Source organism: Bactrocera oleae, chromosome 3 (assembly GCF_042242935.1).
Source record: "Bactrocera oleae isolate idBacOlea1 chromosome 3, idBacOlea1, whole genome shotgun sequence".
Classification (NCBI taxonomy): Eukaryota; Metazoa; Arthropoda; class Insecta; order Diptera; family Tephritidae; genus Bactrocera; species Bactrocera oleae.
The window spans coordinates 48591409-48607836 of NC_091537.1; the positions used below are offsets into that span (position 1 = coordinate 48591409).

General features: G+C 37.7%; 1 protein-coding gene across 1 annotated transcript; it reads left to right on the top strand.

Moving 5' to 3' along the window:
• Positions 1-10337: 10337 nt before the first annotated feature.
• LOC138856068 (uncharacterized) lies at positions 10338-11712 on the top strand. Its single transcript, XM_070106504.1, has 3 exons — positions 10338-10457; positions 11405-11561; positions 11612-11712. The coding sequence occupies exons 1-3, from the start codon at positions 10338-10340 to the stop codon at positions 11710-11712; spliced, it is 378 nt and encodes a 125-aa protein (XP_069962605.1).
• The last annotated feature ends 4716 nt before the right edge of the window (positions 11713-16428 follow it).

A 16428-nucleotide genomic window follows, 5' to 3' on the forward strand; every position in this document is an offset into this window, starting at 1 on the left:
TATGTTTTTATGTAGTTTTGTAGAATATTAATATACATATAATTTATTGATAATTTTCATTACAGCATCTTAAAGTATAATCACAGAGAAAGAAGAAAGACAACGTTTCAAAATTTTGTGAATTATAAATATATGTACATTTAATTAATTATTTTATTTCATTGCAGCAAACAATAAATCAAGCATTTGGAACACAACAATTTCAGCAGCAGCAGAAATATTTTGTTCCATGAGTTTTTCAAATTCTAATTTATATATGTAAATGTTATTGTTATTCATATTTGAATTTTATATTATTATGTAGTAAGTGAATGACCAGTGCGGGTGCGTAATTGTACAATAACCAAAAAAAAAACGTTTACTTCGGATGTACCGAAGCTACAATACCCTTCACAAATAAAAAGGTTTTTTACAAGCACTTGTTTCCGATCGTTCAGTTTATATGGCAGCTATATGCTATAGTCATCTGATCTATACAATTTCTATGGAGAATACATTATGGCCTTAAAAAATCAATCATGTCTAATTTCGCGAAGATACCTCGCCAAATTAAAGAGTTTTCCATACAAGCACTTGTTTCCGATCGTTCAGTTTGTTTATGACAGCTAAATGCTATAGTGATCTGATCTGAACAATGTCTTTGGAGATTACATTGTTGCCTTAGACAATAATCCATGCCTACTTTTGTAAAGATATCTCGTCTAATGAAAAAGTTTTCCATGCAATCACTTTACTCCAATCGTTCAGTTAATACGGCCGCTATAGGCTCTAGTGATCCGATCTAAACAATTTCTTTGTTCAAATTTTCAAAAGACGCGGTACAGCAGTTTTAAAATTATGAGGGGCACCGACCTTGAAAAAATGAGTTGTGGGGATAATGCTTTAAAGTTTTCAAATCTTATGTAAATCGTTTCTAAGACAGGCCTAAAAATACTTGAAATATTATGAATTCAATTTAAATAAAAATAATACCCACCTTAATGAAAAGAAAAATAAATTTGCTATTTTTGAATTGACTGCCCCGGCGGTTATTTTTACTTTAAAAATAAAATTTTATATATTAACTTAAATTTTTTAATGCATATCTAATTAAAAACATTATTATCATTATTATTACTAATATTATTATTATTATTACTATTATTGTTATTTTTATTATTTTTCTGCTCTCGCAACATGTTGCTACATAGTATAATAGTTTTGTTCACCTAACGGTTGTTTGTATCACCTAAAACTAATCTAGTTAGATATAGGGTTATATTTATAATATATAAATGATCAGAATGAAGAGACGAGTTGAACTCCGGGTGACTGTCTGTCCGTCCGTCCGTCTGTGCAAGCTGTAACTTGAGTAAAATTTAGATATCTTTATGAAACTTGGTACACATATTTCTTGGTACCGTAAGTCTGTTGGTATTGCATATGGGCGTAATCGGACCACTGCCACGTCCACAAAACGCCATTAATCATAAACAATTAAATTGCCATAACTAAACTCCACAATAAAATACAAAACTGTCATTTAGTATACAGGATCGCATTAAAAGGGGCATCTACAGATTCATTTTTTTTAAGTGTGCGTGATCCGGTCCTTGATAGATTTAATGTGCATATATCCTAAGCCGCTATATATACTATAATTACAAAATTCACTGAGAACAAAGGTTTTTAACACCTCTATCGACAGTATAACGAATGAAATAAAAGTTAACGAACGAAATAAGTTTGTCAGATTAAAAAGACTTTGTACAAATTGCGTGTCACATGCGCGTACATATAAAAATTGCAAAAGCAAATTCAATTGCTTATATTGTCACATAAGACACCACTCAATGCTTCATTACAACAAATTTCCCATATCACCCCAAAGAAACGCTTATACAAAAATAACCACAGGTTTAGTGGTCCCAAAAACCAAAATCCCGAAAATTGCCAAAAGACACCAAGTTCCTCAAAGGCACAAAACACTCAAACGCTACACAGCAAAATACAAAATAGGGTATTACTACCCACAGCAGTCACCTCCACCGAACATCGAGGAGAACTCTACAAACTTAGAGCCTTAATAGACTGAGGAACACAACGATCTTTTATAGCGTCTAAGGCACAAAATGTTTGTTTTCGATCGTTCAGTTTATATGGCAGCTATATGCTATAGTCATCTGATCTATACAATTTCTATGGAGAATACATTATTGCCTTAAAAAATTAATCATTTCTAATTTCGCGAAGATACCTCGTCAAATGAATGAGTTTTTCATACAAGAACTTGTTTCCGATCGTTCAGTTTATATGGCAGCTATATGCTCTAGTTATCCGATCTAAACAATTTCTTCGAATATTACATTGTTGCTTAAGGAAATAACGGCCTGCTCATTGCCGCAGCGCCTTAGTAGGGTAAGAACAGGTGCAAAACGATAGCTTAAAATCTGAGGGACAGACGGACGAATATGGTTAAATCAACTCAGGTTATCATGCTGATCACTTATGTATATATTTTATAAGGTCTCCGACATTTCAAACTCAATATAAACTGTTCAGAATATAAAAAGCGGTCTGTGCTGTGCCAATAAGATAGGCAATAAAATTTTTTGTTAGGTTTAACCACGACGCTGGTTATGTTAACCCTGAACAGGGTATATTATGTTTGCTACGATGAAATATCAGAGATTAGCGTGACCAACTGAGTCGCTTTAGTCATGAACGTTTGTCCGTCCGTCCGTTTGTCAAGCACTGATGCAATCTCTAAAGAAAGAAGAAGTTTTTTGTATTTGTAAAGGATATGATAGCTTCGGTGCAACCGAAGTTATCGTTTTTTCCTATTTTACAATAAAAAGCGGTCTGCGCCGTGCATTTGGTGCAACAGTGTAAAACTTTCACGATTAAATATTAAAGAATTCAAACGTGTCTCGAAAAAAGTAGGATTGCAGTGCTCCTCATAATTTGGTGCTGTATCATTCGAAAGCAAAAAGTTAACTTTCGTTCGTTACATAATAATTTTCCCAACGCCACAAGGGTTTTTCAAAGTTACTATAATAATTTTTCCTTCTTTTGGAACTCTATGAATAGGAAAACGCAACTTTTTTTTTAAATCAGCAAATTGGTTATTGTAAAATAAAAACTGCGATGAAATTTAAAAATATCTTTCCGCCATTATCTCGTAAACTATGGACTTGTGGTTGTAAATAGGGAATTGTCTCAAAATTTCAAGACAGTCGGTAGAGTAGTTATGTTAGTTATAGGGAGCACCGACCTTGAAAAAATGAGTGGTGGGGATCCCGCTTTAAAGTTTGAAAATCGTATGTAAATTGTTTATAAGACAGGTTTAAAAATACTGGAAATATTATGAATTCAATTAAAAAAAAATTAATACCTCTCTTAATGAAAAGAAAAACAAAATTTTGTTTTTTTTATTTGACTGTACCGGTGGTTAATTTTACTTTAAAAGACAAAAATGAAATTTTGTTTATTAACTTAATTATTTTTATTTGTTTTTTAGATTGTGTATTAATTTTTGAAGCAGACCAGGGCGATTAAAATAATTTATTAATGTATATCTAACATTATCATCGTTATTATTATTACTATTTTTATCCGTCTGAACTGTTGACGGCCTAAGTTCTTAGGATCGACAGGAGAGGAGGGTTCGGCATAAAAGACCTATAACATCCTATGAGTCTGAGCCCTGAGTGACGAGGTGAATAGATGCCGCCTCGAAATATTAAATTAATGTATATCTAACATTATCATCGTTATTATTATTACTATTTTTATCCGTCTGAACTGTTGACGGCCTAAGTTCTTAGGATCGACAGGAGAGGAGGGTTCGGCATAAAAGACCTATAACATCCTATGAGTCTGAGCCCTGAGTGACGAGGTGAATAGATGCCGCCTCGAAATAAGCATCCACAACCCCAAAGGGGCCGCATCGAGGGAACACCTACCCATAAGAGGGAGTCAACAGGTCGACGAGGGACGCTACAAACGGAATCCATGAGACCAAAAAGAAAAAAAAAAAAAAATAAATCTACATTTGCTAAGCTCATACGGGGTCATAGATGAACCCTAATCCAAGAACCTGTAAAACGTAGGTTAGCTGCAAATATAAAAAAAGCAGTTCCCGACCAAAAGCACAGCACAGAAGAATAATAAAGCAACGAAGTAGGATCACGATTTTGACAAATGATTTGGAAACTTTGAACTTGGGTGAACGGCTGTGGCTTTCTGTATGCAAGAGTAACATCTTGCAGAAATGGCTTTCATGGTAATGTAACAGTCGCCTCCGTACGTTCGATGATACGTCGCCATTAGGTTGGTGGAACTGGCTTAGTTGATTTAAATCGTGACTAATGCTATAGTCCTGGCTCTGAATACGAACTCCCAAAAAGTTTCGTGTCAACCCTCGAATGGCCTGCCTGCAATGCATATATAACCGCAGGGACCGAAAATGCAACTGTACGATCGAGCGGAGATAGCGGCTTGAAGCAGGAATCCTTAAAATATGAACATGAATAACGAAGCAAATGGAAACAAACGAGAGAAACACCGAAAAGCACAAGCGGACGACAAAGTTAATGCCTCAGATAGGAAACGAGAGGGTAATCCAAACTATCTGTCCGGAAGAAATTGTTTCCCCTGTACCTAAATCAGTAGATGCAAACAAGCAAACAGACAACAGGACCTCGGCTCTCGACCAAAGCTCGCGAAACGAACACAGCTCTCCAAGGCAGGAGTTTATCGTAAAGATGAGAGCAGAAGAGGATGAAGCGCTTCTAAAGTGTCGCGCCACCCTCAAAAAGATGAAGCTGGCAATGTTAAGACAGAAAACTATAAGCACCGAGGTGAAAAATTACATGATAGCTAGCCTGCAACAGAAAAAGATATAACGCGCACAAACGCAACTAAATTACTAGGCACATACAACCAAAACACTGTTTGAACGTAGTGACAGCTCTTTCTAAACGGACTGCAACCAGGCCAGTATAACAGTAGTCAGAGAAAAGGGGGCAACGACCCGGAAATACCGTGTGGCATGTAGTTAAAGGGAAAAGAAACAGCAGACAAAACGAGACAAAGTCGCAAAATAAACTTCAGGCAACACAAGACGGGCAAAGAGATAACAAGCTTGAGAAGCAAAAACGGACAAATAAAACCAGAGTACGGTCAGAAGCAGTGATAATTAAATCGGCGGTTGGCAAAAATTCTCCACTGAACCCTCCACGAGGGTGCCGACTGGGAATAGATACCACAGTTTCACGACGTAGGCAAGGACGAGCTGGCAGCAGGTTGCCTTTTGCAGTAGTGAGGTATCTAGCTAAGGTCAGGCTTCCTATCTGGGTGTTCGGTACTCTTCAATAGTGCAGCATCCATATAGGAGGTCTTACTATGGTAGGAGGTGAGTAAAGGGCTGGATCAAGGTGGCATGCGGGCTGGGGGCCCTTAAATAGCCCAGTATCACACGGAGCTTACGGAGCGCGCCAGGTATATAAGATAGCCTTACTTGCGTAGCGGACTTACTTTCCCCAACACTCGTGGATCCAAAATATGAATCAGTCCAAATATAATAAAAACTTAAACACAAAGGAGTCCGGACCTCTTTTAAAGAGAGGAGAGCAGCGTTTGGCACGAGCTCCACAACAGCCAAGGCGAGGACAGGAGCGAAGCTTGGTCCTGGAGCAAAGACAAACACTAAAGGTGCAGAAGCCAAGACTGGCGCCTGGAAAGCAACAGCACCGGAGGCAGCCCATACCAACCCCGGTAGCCAAGGCTTGGCTGTTAAGCAGGGGAAGGCGGGAGATGCCAAAAGTCATGCTGCCGGTAGTGAGTTAGCCAGAGAATGGCCTACCTTTAAGATCGACGACCCAGCGAATGCAAGGTATGCAGAGAAGAGACGCGCTGCATACCTGTTGAAGAAGGTGGAGCTGCAACCGCCAAGCAATGAGGAGCTCACAAAGGAGCTCCGAGAATCCATTGATTGCGCGAGAGCTGTCTTACCTAACTTCAAGCTGGAAGCGCCGGTAGTGACAGCAAAGAAACAAAGGTCAGCTGAAGAGGCTAAGTCGTCAGCCAAGAGACCGAAGACAAAGGGCGTGACGCCCGCGAAGCCTTTTGCTGATGTGGCCCAGAACCGCATTGTCATTGGGGTGCTGGATGAGGGTGATCCCGAAGGAAAAATCCCCAGAGCCCAATGGAAGTGGGTGCCTGCCGCAGTGACGAATGTGGCGTTGGAGGTGCTACTAAGCAATCCAGGTCCGCTCCCGTAATGTACGGATAGCGGATGGTATCAGGGTCAGATAAAGATGATAGCGTGTGACGACGAGAGATCGGTCCAGCTATATAAGGCCGCAATAGCTAAGGTGGGGGAGGTCTAACTCAGAGCCAGGCTAGTGGCGGTAGACAAAAAAGATATCCCATACCGACCGAGGGCAAGGCTATGGATCCCGGCTACACCATCGCAGTCGGACCAGATAATGCAGCTCATAAAAGCCTGTATCCCGAATTTGCTAACTGGGGGTGGAGATTTGTCAGGACCTTCGATGACCCCGCAGCGGAATCTGGTGTGAAGACGAAACGAGCCACAATGCAGATTCTGTCGAGATGCCGTATGTCGAGGTAGCAGTACCATCACAGCTGATCAAAGAGCTAGTACGAGACACCGAAGTATCCAAGTGCTTGATTATACTTGGGTGCGATTCCAACGTACACCACACACTATGGGGCAGCACGGGCATCAATGAAAGGGGTGAGTTGCTTTTTAATTATTTAATACTTGTAGGAAGTAAGCTTTTGTTATGCAACAAAGGTAGTACGCCAACATTTATAACCAGAAACCTGCAGGAAGTATTAGATATAACACTTGTATCGGAAGAACTGATGGATAAAAAAACACATTGGAGGGTACTGGAGGAACATCCCTTCTCAGATCACCGCTATATTGAGTGTACAATGTAGTTAGGGAAGAGAAATTTAGGAATCATAGGAAAACGAACTAGAAGCTGCACATGCAGGAGCTAAAAAAGCGTATTCCTGTGATTCCGCCATTTCAACCAGAGCACAAAGAGGACCTAGACAGCCTCGTTAAACAGTTCACAGATTCTTGTCGTCAAGCACTAGAGGTTGCTTGTCCATTAACCAATAGTCCCATATTTAAGAAGATGCCGAAAAATTGCAGAAAGCAATTCAATTTTGCCAAATTATTCCACAGAAAAGAAGAGTGGAATAACTATTATAACCTCCTACGGTAATAAAAAAAGGAGGTAGGGAGGCAAAAAGAAATTCGTGGAAATCTTTTTGTAATGACAGCGAAAATACGGCAGAAGCGTGTCGACTTAGAAAAATAATGACACAGTCGAAACATAACATCGGATACCTTCAGAAGCCAGACCACAGCTGGACGGTATCCAGTGAAGAGACTCTAGGCCTACTAATGGATACTCACTTCCCAGACTTATACTGGAGACTGAAGTGGGCCCAGAGCCCTCTCCGCTAGACATAGTGTCAGATAGTAATGTCAGATAAAAATGTTTACTGGGCGATAGGCAGCTTCAAGCCTTATAAATCGCAAGGGACCAGATGGATTATTCCCGGCTCAGTTACAGCAGTCCATGAGCTATACAATAAGCTGGTTAACAACCATGCTTAAAGGGGCACTGCAATTTAACAATATTTCCTCGATATGGAGGCAAGTCAATTTGACATATATACCAAAGGCTGGCAAAAGCTCACACATTAATCCACAGGATTTTAGACCAATCAGTCTTTCATCATTTCTTTTCAAAACGCTGGAGAGACTAATAGAAATACATATAAGGGACAAACTAAACCCAGGAATAATGGCAGTTTCGCAGCATGCGTATTCTAAGGGTAAGTGCACAGATTGAAAAGTCTCTGGAGATAAGAATACACCCTCGTAGGGGCCGTATCATGCGGACTGAATTTAAATGCTAGCAAGACAGAACTAGTATTGTTCACTAAGAAACATAATACTCTAGAAATCACGCCGCCATCTTTAAATGGCACCAGGCTAACGATAGGAGATAAAGCAAGCTACTTTGGACTAATTTTGGATAGAAAGCTTTCTTGGAAACAAAACTTGGAAGGGAGGGTAAAGAAAGCAGCTACAGCGCTTAGCACGTGTAAAAGAATAGTGGGGCCCAGATGGGGACTGACGCCTCGGGTAGCCTACTGGCTCTACACAGCAATTGTAAGGCCGATCATGACTTACGATATATTCGTATGGTGGCCAATCACAGGAAAGAAATATGCGATTAGAAGCATGGAAAGTATACAAAGAGCAGCCAGTATTTGCATCAGTGGAGTCTTCAGAACTACGCCAACCAGGCACTCAACGTAATTTTACACTTACTGCCAAAAGATCTGTTTTGCAAGCAAATGGCAGCGAAGTCAGCTCTGAGACTGAGGGAATCCTCCCTACTAGTCGCTAGTAACAAGGAACATTCTATGATACTCAGGAAGTTCCCGTTTCTTCCCATAACCCCGGATTTTCGCAATCCTGCAGAGCTGAATCTAAATCCGGTCCGCAAGATTGCCTTCCCCTCCAGAGAGGAGTGGGAAAGGGGCGTAGTGGACAAGGAAGCAGGGATACGCTTCTATAATCAGCTAAACTAGATACCAAAATCGCCTTCCGGTTACCAGACCACTGCAGTGTCTTCCAAGCGGAGGTCACCGCATTTAAAGAAAGCCTTCTTGTACTGACAAGAAGTGGGCTCACAACAAGGAATATATATATATATATATACAGACAGCCAGGCGGCTTTGAAATCTCTGATGTCTCATATGATTTCTTCGAAGACAGTGAAAGAATGCCATGATCTTCTAGCGGATCTGACATCCTATTTCACGGTAAGCCTGCAATGGGTCCCAGGACATAGTGACATCCCCGGGAACTGTGTAGCAGATGAACTAGCCAGAACAGGGACCACCCTACAACTAGATACTGGTAAGGAGGACATATATTAGCCTCTGGCTACTTAATCGACAATCAGGAATCAGTTCCTGACTTGCTAGTAGGCAAACGTGGCATGAATGGAATATGAGCCGTACATGCCGACTGTTAAAATTTAAGCGGAAATATATAAAAGCTCTAGTAGAACTACTAAGAGGCCACTGTCTAATAGGCAGACATGCAAGTAGACTTGGTATGGCATATAGCGACTATTGTAGAAGCTGTCAGGAAATATAAGAGGAGAGGACTATTAAGCATCTTCTATGCGACTGCGCAGCACTATATAGGAAAAGAATCGCAGCCATCGGTCGTGGGTTTCTTGACGACGTCTCGGAGGTTGAACGGATAAAACTTGTCTCACTGATGAAGTTCATCAGAAGTACGGGGTGGTTCAGAGAAGAGCCAATAGAGTGAGGGGACCACGGTCTGGTGATGTCACAATGGGCCTCTTAAATGCCTAGGTGGGTCGAAAGACAGCCGCTTCACCTACCTCCCTACCTAATTAAATCGGCAGAAGGTCGCAACTAAGACAAGGTGGAAGTTCGGGCAATACTGACAACAAACAACTCATGAAGAAAGTTAAAAAATGCTGCAGATGCTTCAACCTCGGTCACCTACAATGGGAGTGCAAAGGGACCGATAGAAAAGGCCAAGGGTTACGAATACGTTGAGGGAAATCCGGACACAAGCTGAAAGACTGCAAAAGCTCACCGTGCTGTTGCCTCTGTTGCAGGGAACAAAAGCATATCAAAAAGGATCATATTCCAGGGTTTCGCACATGTGAGTCGTACAGGTAACAAATGAGAATATGAAGATCTTGCAGTGTAACATGCACATAAGCAAAACCACTGACCACAGCTCATGCTGGAATTCGGAACCGAGGTAGCAATCATTAGTGAGCAATACAGGATAGGGCAAGACGGATCGTAGTTGGAGGACATCCCTGCAACAGCGGCAATATGGCTAATGGAAAGCAGCAGCTTCAAAAAAACAAACAGCGGGAGAGAAAATGGTTTTGCCTGGATAAGCAACGAAAACATCACGATAATTAGCTGCTACCTGACACCGAGCGATCCTCATCAGAAATCCAAGCCAAGCTCGATGCCATAGATGACGCCGCGCATCCCACAAATCGTCACTTAATCATAGCCAGAGATTTCAACGCCAAAGCCACGGAATGGGGCACCCCGACAACAAATTCGAGGGGATGCAAAATCCTTGACATGGCAGCTCGATTAGAAGTTATCGTTGCCAATATATTTGTAGGATCCCAAAGAACTTTCAGAAGGTATCTGATGGATTCGCAAACCAGCTACGCGAGTAGAAAGTGCTAGAAGACTAAACATGTTAATCATTATTTTTATTGTTATTTATGCAATTATTAACTATACATAACAGAACATTCTCTAATCTTTTCAGTAAAGAAATGGCTAGTTTTGAGGAATTAGAAGAAAGGTTTCGCAAATTAAATGCATCGTACAGTAGGCGCTTGGTAAGCGATGATATACCATCCACAAGTAGGGCAGCAGTTTGTTATAGATTACACAGGCATACCAAAACGATGTAAGGAAGAATTCAATGATTTAGTTATAATACACACCGGATAAGTTCTCAGGAACGTGTAAGCCAGCGAATGGAAATGATTTTATAAGGGTATTTTGTGAGAAAATCAAATTTTTACAACGAAATGGAGTTATGGTATGATCTAGCCAGAATTTAAAAAAGTTTAGTGTTAGGTTTTTTGTTTGTGATGCACCAGCTCATGCATTTGTAACTGGGGTAAAGTCACACGCAGGGAAGGATAGCTGCCTAAACGCCTTTAGTAAAGGATTTATTAAGAACAAAGGGTGTGTTTCTCTCAAACTGTAGAAGAGCTGATAGTTTATTTAAGAATAGATTAGATGTAAGCCATCACAGAGACAAATTTAGGCAGTGAGAAATAACTAGAATCGGTAAATGTTGATATAGTTTCTGTTAGAACCCATGCATTTGGTTGATTTAGGGGTTACTAAAAACTACTTCAGTTGCTTGTTAAGAGAGGGAACAGAACGAAATGAATTTTTCAGGCGTAGCAGAGATCTGGACGAAAGAAGCAACTGGAAGTCTACGGAGTTCCGTCAATTTTTACAATATTCAGGGTATTTGTATTAAAAGACTGCATATTGGACGATTTATATTATATTATCATTTCCTTTTGGCACACCGGTATTCGGCTTCTAAGTTGCGAAAATTCTTGTAGAGTAGAATCCAATATTGCTAACGAAATGTTAAAAGAATTTATTAGGTTGTTTGGTAATTTTTATGGAGAACATTTAATTTGTTGTAATATTTGGTTATTTTACATTTGAATGATTGTGTTAAAAATGTTGAGCGTTTAGAGCATTTTTTTCTTTAATCCATATCCACATATTAATAATAATTAATTTTTTATTAACATAGGATTGGACGGCCATCATATTCCACCTAAAGTCTATCAAGGGCACAATCGAAAAGGTGCAGTCGTTGTTTAGCGACGTGTTAATGTGGCAGTACAACTGCGAAGGGAAGGCAGGAAAAAGAGCTCTACTGCCTTTAAAAACTGCCGACCTCACTATCGGTAAATATTAAAATATTTTAGTATTACTAAATTACTATGATAATTGATAGCTGCATTTGCAAGTATACATGTTTACAAAATTTTATCTATTGAACAGAATTTTGGCTTTGAAGACGAAGAAAGCCTTGGCGGCCAAAAATCATATCTCTGACTTACATATAATATAAGCTAACAAGATATCAGATTTGATTGTAATCCATGTGGTTTCGGCGAATAATGACTGTTGAATTTTTAAGCAACATTTTTATAATCTCATGTTGCTACAGAGTACAAGTGTAGTAGTTTTGCTCACCTAATGGTTTTTACATAACACAAAACTAATCAAGATAGATATGGAATTACGAGGTATGCTAAAGGAAAGTTGAATTTTGATTTTTCGTGGGCTGTTTACACTCGATTATCGATATTTTATGTTTTTATAATAAGACACATATGTATGTTGTGCTTGCATTACGACCCAATTTCGATTAGTAGTTTGTTTTTTACAACAGAAAAGGTTAGTCAAATTTTTGAGTGCTCTTCAATTTTTGACTTTTGAAAGAAATATATCAAAGAATATGTATTAAATTTTGCGTTAAAAATGGAATAAAATGCTGCAAGGCACTTGAGCACATGTGGCATTCGGTGAGTCCACTTTGTCTCAAAAAAGTGTTTATAAGTGGTACAAGCACTTTACAGAAGGCCGAGAAGATGTTGATGACGATCATATCCCGTCAACAACAAAAAAAACATCGAAAAAGTGAAAAAAATTGTTCTTGAAAATCGTCGAATCACTATTAGGGAAGTTGCAGAGGATGCTGGCATATCAATCAGTTCATGCCATTAAATTTTCCGTAATGATTTGTGGATGAAACGGGTGGCAGCGAAATGTGTTCCAAAATAGCTAAATTGACGTCATTCTTATTTATTTATTTATAGTTTATTTTTCACGTACAAAAAAATTATTTCTAAAAAGAAGTTTCTTCCAGCACACCTAGTAAAATACTAGCTGCCCGCCCCGGCTTCGCCCGTGGTACTTACATGTATTATACATATAAACCTTCTTTAAGAATCAGTCTATCTATTTAAAAAAACTGCATCAAAATCCGTTGCGTAGTTTTAAAGATCTAAGCATACTAATAAACACAATACTTAAATACTAACTACAACATTACATAATTAATAAAAGTACATATTAATACTATACTTATACTTAAATACATGTCTCATACTAAGGAAATATAATGTTCTTGTGATATTTTGCAAGTATTTAATGGTATTAATTATTGAACTCATTATTTATTTATTTATTTATTACAAGGTCAAGGCATGACTACATTATTTTTTTAAACTATTAATAACATCGTACCTATGAAAATAGTTTGTATGCGACACTGTGTTTATTAAACGAAGATTGGCGGCGACTCGGAGAATAAAAGAAATCGGCGCTGTTTAAACAAAGTCGGCTTCCTTTGTCTTTGGCGCGCACCGCCACCGCTGCGGACCTGCGTCCTGCGCTCGCTGTCAATCTGAGTACGAACGTGAACGATGCAACACGTTTATCCGCGCAGATTTTTCCATCACGCGTTTAACTGCTATTTATTACTATAGTCGATCCGCGATGGTTATTGACTTACAAAAAGTGCACCAGCGATTGTTTTCTGCTGTGAAGAGACGATATTTTGATCAAACCCCTCAAGCCGCACAAAAGCTTTGCGATGAAATATGGCGTAAACTGAAGAGTGAATTTGACCCAAAGAAATTATATCAATGATTATTGGCAAAGTATAATAATAAAAGGTGATTCTATAACCAAGTGTTTTAATCATATAATACCCTATTTTTCTCAAATCTGCAATGTTTTATTTTGTCAAACTAGTAATGACGTAAATTTTGGGAGAAGGGGGGGGGTCATTAAGAAATGACGATAGGATGATTATATTATCTAAAATCTGAAAAAATCGATGACGTAATTTATGGACGGCCCCTTCCTGTTTCTTTTTTTTGTATTTTTGAGTAATAAAATAATAAGATAATTACGTATCAGATACGTCAGATGTCTGCAGTTAAGGGTTTTCTAGTTTTCTAAGAACAAAAGCAAATATAGAGCTGTTCAAATAGAAAAATTAATCTGCATCAAATAAGTATTTTCCGGCATTGAAATTTTTAGAATTAACGGCTTATCCAATATAAATTTGGCATGGGCTCAACTGGTACCAAACACTGCCATACTCGTTCAGTTATTAAACACTTTTTATTGAAAACATTGAGATATTATGATACACATACATGTTTATTATATAAGATTAGTTAATTTCACCACAAGTAATAGTTTAAGAAAATGTTAAGACTTGACTTATGCACACAAAAATTTCATTCATTCTAGAAATATGAATATGTGTGAATGGTTAAAAAATTGAATTATTTATACAAATTCTTAAAGTAATACTAATATACAGTGCCGCGCCCCATTTTCTCCTAATAATAATATTACAATCCTAAACTATAATAATAATGAAGTAATATCTTGTTTTATTTTTATGTACAATGTAGAAGTAAATATAAGACAAGATTTATTAAAAACTGCGCATATGCTGCAGATATGTGGCTTGACGGATGTTTGTGATAACTACTGTTCTCCAGAATTTGATTTTGCGGCAAATAAACCACTGGATAAGCCCATTATCAGTAGTAAAGCATATAAAATGGATTCTGATAAAGATGATGGTAATACAGAATCTATAGAAAACACTAGTAATTTTTCAAAATACAAACTGTTTTCCGATCTTCTAATTACATCCGCTGTGATCAGCTTTAATAACAATTCTGTTACCCCATCTCTTATAAAGGAAACACAATCGTCTGAAGTAAGTTTCAGCTACTAATGATATATAAATAATTGTGTATCATGTATGTGCAAATAACATTGTTAACTTATATTATAAACTTGTCTACGCTGGAAAATATATCTTTCTGTTTACTTACTGATTAATTATGCATGATCGTTAAATATGTATCTGCTATGTAAATATATTTTTGGCGATTTTTTTAAAATAAAAATTTAAAGTTGTTGTGAGTTCGTTAGTTCAATCACGTTTATTAAATTTGTGTACATTTGCCCAAGTCATTGGCTATGAGTTATGTTTATCTCCTTGATTGGAGCTGCAACTGTCCGTAATTTTTGAAGAGTTAAAATAGCCCTGTTAAGCAGAAACAATTTATTTTCGGGCATTAATAAAAGAAAAGATACAGTTTTGTTTATAGTTACTAATAAGTTGCAGTGTGGAGGTGTGGTTTCCCCCAGAGCTTGGAATTCTCGAAGGGGCCCGTATTTTTCAAAAAATTAAGTGAATATTGAATGAATGTGAATGAAATGCTTTTGATCGGTGATTAATCCGAACATTTCTTTAAACGTTGTGATTATCGATAAAGGGACGTTTTCTCGCTTTTGTAGACTGCAAAACCGCTATTGCCGGTTTAATTTGAAAAACATTAGAAAATTACAACAATCCATTAGAAGATTGCTTTGATAATGGTAGCAATATGAACAGTAAATATGAAGGAGCGCAAAATCACAACCAACGTTTAAATAAGTATGCAGTTCTTTCACCCTGTGGTGACCCCACGCTGAATATGGCTGGAGTCGACTCGGCTGAATGCTGATTTCGAACAATAACTATTTTGGTGCCGTTCAAAAATGTTTCAATGTTTTCATTAGCAGCACACAACCTTGTGAAATTCTGTAATCCAAAATGCCCAATTCACTTCTCTGCCTTTCTAAAACAATTTGGTCTACCAGAGTCGTGAGCAATCTTCCCGGATTGAAAAACGCTTTGAAAGAAGTTAATAAACTCAACTTTACGTCAGAAACTTATCGGGATGGAATTTGGAAATATATGAATAAATTTGAGTGCGTTTTGATTGCTTCCATATGATTTAAAATCCTTCAGTCAATCAATGAAAGAAAATTGGTTCTTCAAGAGATCAATGCCACCATCGACATTGAAGTTAGAAATATAGAAATACTTCTTGTGAGCTTGAAATTTCTGCGCGACCAGTGGAAACCCATTTATAATGAACGCCTAATAACTGCAGATAATTTAGAGCATGTCGAGACGATCAGCAAGAAAACAACACAAACAAGGAAACGAGCTACTTGAAAAAGTGGATGAAAATTGCAGTAAAGAAGAAATCAAAAGAAATCGTTCTCTTTGCTATGACAGTTCCATAATATGAAAGAAGATCAATCCAACGGAGCTGCAAAAAATTTTGCAAAAAATTATTCTGTTAATGTATCTGATAAGTTGGCCAATGAAACTATTAATTTTACTCCATGCAACTTATTGAATGCCATCAATGCTCGAAAATTAGGAAGACTTCTCAAAAATATTTGCATCGCTTTGAGATTATTTTGCACTTTACTCGTTTTTGTTTCAAGTAGCGAACGTTCGCTTAGTGCTTTAGACAGGATGTTCAATATGTTATAGTCTTTACCATTTAAAATGGTAAGCAAGTTTTTTAAATTTCATTCTGATTTTATTTTGGTTTTTATTGGTTTATATACAATTTTAAAATCTAATTAGGTGCAAATGTGTACGTTGTATATTATATTATACATTGCTATGCAATATATGGCTCTTTTTGAGTGTACAACTCAATTCATGTGCATGTGTGTATTTGTATGTTTTCTACTTTATGTGCTATAAGTTCCTTTTCAAATGTACAAATTTATGTCATAATAAGTTTTTGAGTGTACTCATTTAATTTACAATTCTATGTGAATTTTTGTAAATATGTTGTTATCATGGATTGTTAAATGGATGCGTATTGCATGTAAATGCATAAACATATAAAAATATGTGTTTATGTATGTATATACGTCGCGGCA